General features: G+C 40.4%; 1 protein-coding gene across 1 annotated transcript; it reads left to right on the top strand.

The window, feature by feature from the left end:
- Positions 1–355: 355 nt before the first annotated feature.
- Positions 356–2,182, top strand: TMEM252 (transmembrane protein 252). Its single transcript, XM_049794529.1, has 2 exons — positions 356–741; positions 1,819–2,182. The coding sequence occupies exons 1-2, from the start codon at positions 386–388 to the stop codon at positions 2,180–2,182; spliced, it is 720 nt and encodes a 239-aa protein (XP_049650486.1). The 5' UTR covers positions 356–385.
- Positions 2,183–2,431: the final 249 nt, after the last annotated feature.

Genomic DNA, 2,431 nt, shown 5'->3' with positions numbered 1-2,431 from the left:
AAATCCAATGAAAGATGAAAATGCATGATTAAAAAAGAAGTATATTTCCCCTTCAAACTTTTAACAGGAAGTTATGAGCAGTGTTTTTATGGTTTGTTGTTTGTTTTTTAAAACAAAGAAATACAAGTCTCATTCATAAACTAACGAAGTGTGTAAACCATTGCAAAATGCAACAAATGCAGCAGTTCAATACGCACTCCAGAGATTACAGTGGCAAAGGAATGGTGAATGACGTTTCTGTTTCCTTCCTGAAAGTAGGTTGAAGATTACAAATTAATCTCAAAAGATTTGATTATCTCGAAGAGTTAATGAGTATCTTAAAACTGCCTGTTTCTCTTAATTGTCCAAAGGCCAGTTGATTCTGCAGTGTATAAAATACCAATGCATGAAGATGAGAAGCACAGCTGAGACAACCAGCAAACAAACAGCAGGCAGGAACCAAGTGCTGTGTCTGCTGGGAAAGATGCCAAAAGGTGTTTCCACTTTTATTCGACTTTTTGTGCTCTTGCTTAGTTTCTCCACTATTTGTCTGGGAGTTCTTTGCGTTTCCACAAGTTCCTCCACATGCAGATGTGGAAATAATGAGCTGGTGTTTTATTGCCTATTGGCTTTGGGGTTCTTTCTTCTTGTGACTGGCATTTTCTGGAGCACTTTCCATGAAGTCTTGAAATACAGGGGCCTCAGCAGCATCTTCATTCAAAATCCCAGCCGTAGAGACCTATGTGTCAGCACCATAGACAGGTATGTGTTGCAGACTGCTGATGATGAATTGGGAGGGAGGGATGCTGTTTTGTAAACATACTGAGAAAGAAAATACAAGGTTTTTACAAAATAAAAAATATGTAGCCATTTTATTCTATTTCTGTAGAGAAAACTGTAGTCTGAAATCTGATTTGCTAGAGCAAGCAGCAATGTGCAAACAGCAATTTGTGCAAAAAATATGTAAAGTAAGGTATACTCCAGGAAACATGGGAGGTTGCACAGCATGGTCCAAAGGCATGGATGGAGGAAGCAGGTGCAGGTACACTGACTTCATGGAGCTCCTGCAGGAGCATCATTAGTTCTATCTCAACAGACAATTCTAGATGTGCTGCTGTACTCATATTACCTGTTACCAATGAGATCTGCAGGGAGCCTCAGCTCCCAATGTGGTCCCTGCTAAAGTTTTCTTGTGTAATTGTCCCCACTACTTCTGAGCAAAGTCTCATGCTTTGAGAGAATTTCTTAAACTGATTGGCACTAGGCCTGACAAAAGTCTTTAACAGGGTCACTGGATACAAATTACTTCTCCCGGACTGTTGTGGAAACTGCACCAGAAACACTGACAATGGGTCTTCTAAAATCACTATAAAAACAACATTCAGCAAATTCTGTTTAGATAAGCAGAAACATGCAAAATGTATTTTAAAACTGTGGAAAACAATTATTATTGTAATAATAAATAACTCGCTAATTTAACCTACTTCAGACAGTGATTTCTTTCTTCTTCCAAACCAAACTTTTCTCAGGCACTTGTTGAAATACTCAGAAGCATGAGTGTTTGTATGCCATGAGTGGGAACTCTGATGGGGAAGGCTCGTCTTTTTAGAATGCTGTGTTTTAATAAAACATTTTGCAGAAATACACCGGTAATAGTCCCAGCTATGCCAGCTGTTTTATATGAACATATTCCATTGATGTAAGCCTACTTAGGTTTCCATTTACAGTTTAAGCTTCATCCACACTTTGGAAACATAATAGACAATGCGTTTAACCACACTCTTTGAGATAAATCACATTTCACTATGATGTGTTTCTTTTTGGTTTGCCTTTTTTTAGGCCTGACTTCTATCCCCCCTCCTACGAAGACAGCACAGATCCTGAAAAACAGACCTTCCCACTCCCAGTTGCCTCCACACTAAAACAGCAAGAAGTCATCAATATCCCTCCGCCTCCGTATAGCGAAAGCAGCACAGAGTTCATCAGTGAAACTAACGAGGAGGAACAGCCACCACCATATGAATTATCTGTGCAGCAGCTATGGCAGCAGCAAACAGCTGACCAAAACTCAAACCCCAGAGCAGAGTCGAATTCTCATCCATCCACACAAGAAAACAGTTACCAACAGGATACAGACTGCCGGGGGACCTCAGAAAGAGCAGAACGTCTGAGACAGGCAGGGGGAAAAATCCTGTATCTGTGAAGCAGGGAAAATTGGCAGAAGACACCTGTCAGTGATCCCCAATAGTGCACCACTTATGGCGGAACTTCCCAGGAGAAGCATTGGCCATTGTGTGTTTGAATGGCGTTAGAGGGGATATTATAAAGGTGCTCAGTATTTCAAAGCAGAGTGAATCTCATAGAGATAGAAACGATTGGGCTGTATCTTATAAAAGCCAACATCACGGGCAATTAGTGTTTCTTATGCTGCAAGATAAATGAAGCATCATGC

Source organism: Accipiter gentilis, chromosome Z (genome assembly GCF_929443795.1).
Source record: "Accipiter gentilis chromosome Z, bAccGen1.1, whole genome shotgun sequence".
NCBI classification, from domain to species: Eukaryota; Metazoa; Chordata; class Aves; order Accipitriformes; family Accipitridae; genus Astur; species Astur gentilis.
Note: the sequence above shows the minus strand (reverse complement) of the source record. Positions and strands in the feature narration are given on the sequence as shown.

Bases quoted from the DNA above. Each gene is read 5' to 3' on its own strand.
- TMEM252 (XM_049794529.1), top strand. From the start codon at position 386: ATGAAGATGAGAAGCACAGCTGAGACAACCAGCAAACAAACAGCAGGC. The intron at 742-1,818 runs GTATGTGTTGCA...GCCTTTTTTTAG, and splicing joins TGTGTCAGCACCATAGACAG to GCCTGACTTCTATCCCCCCT.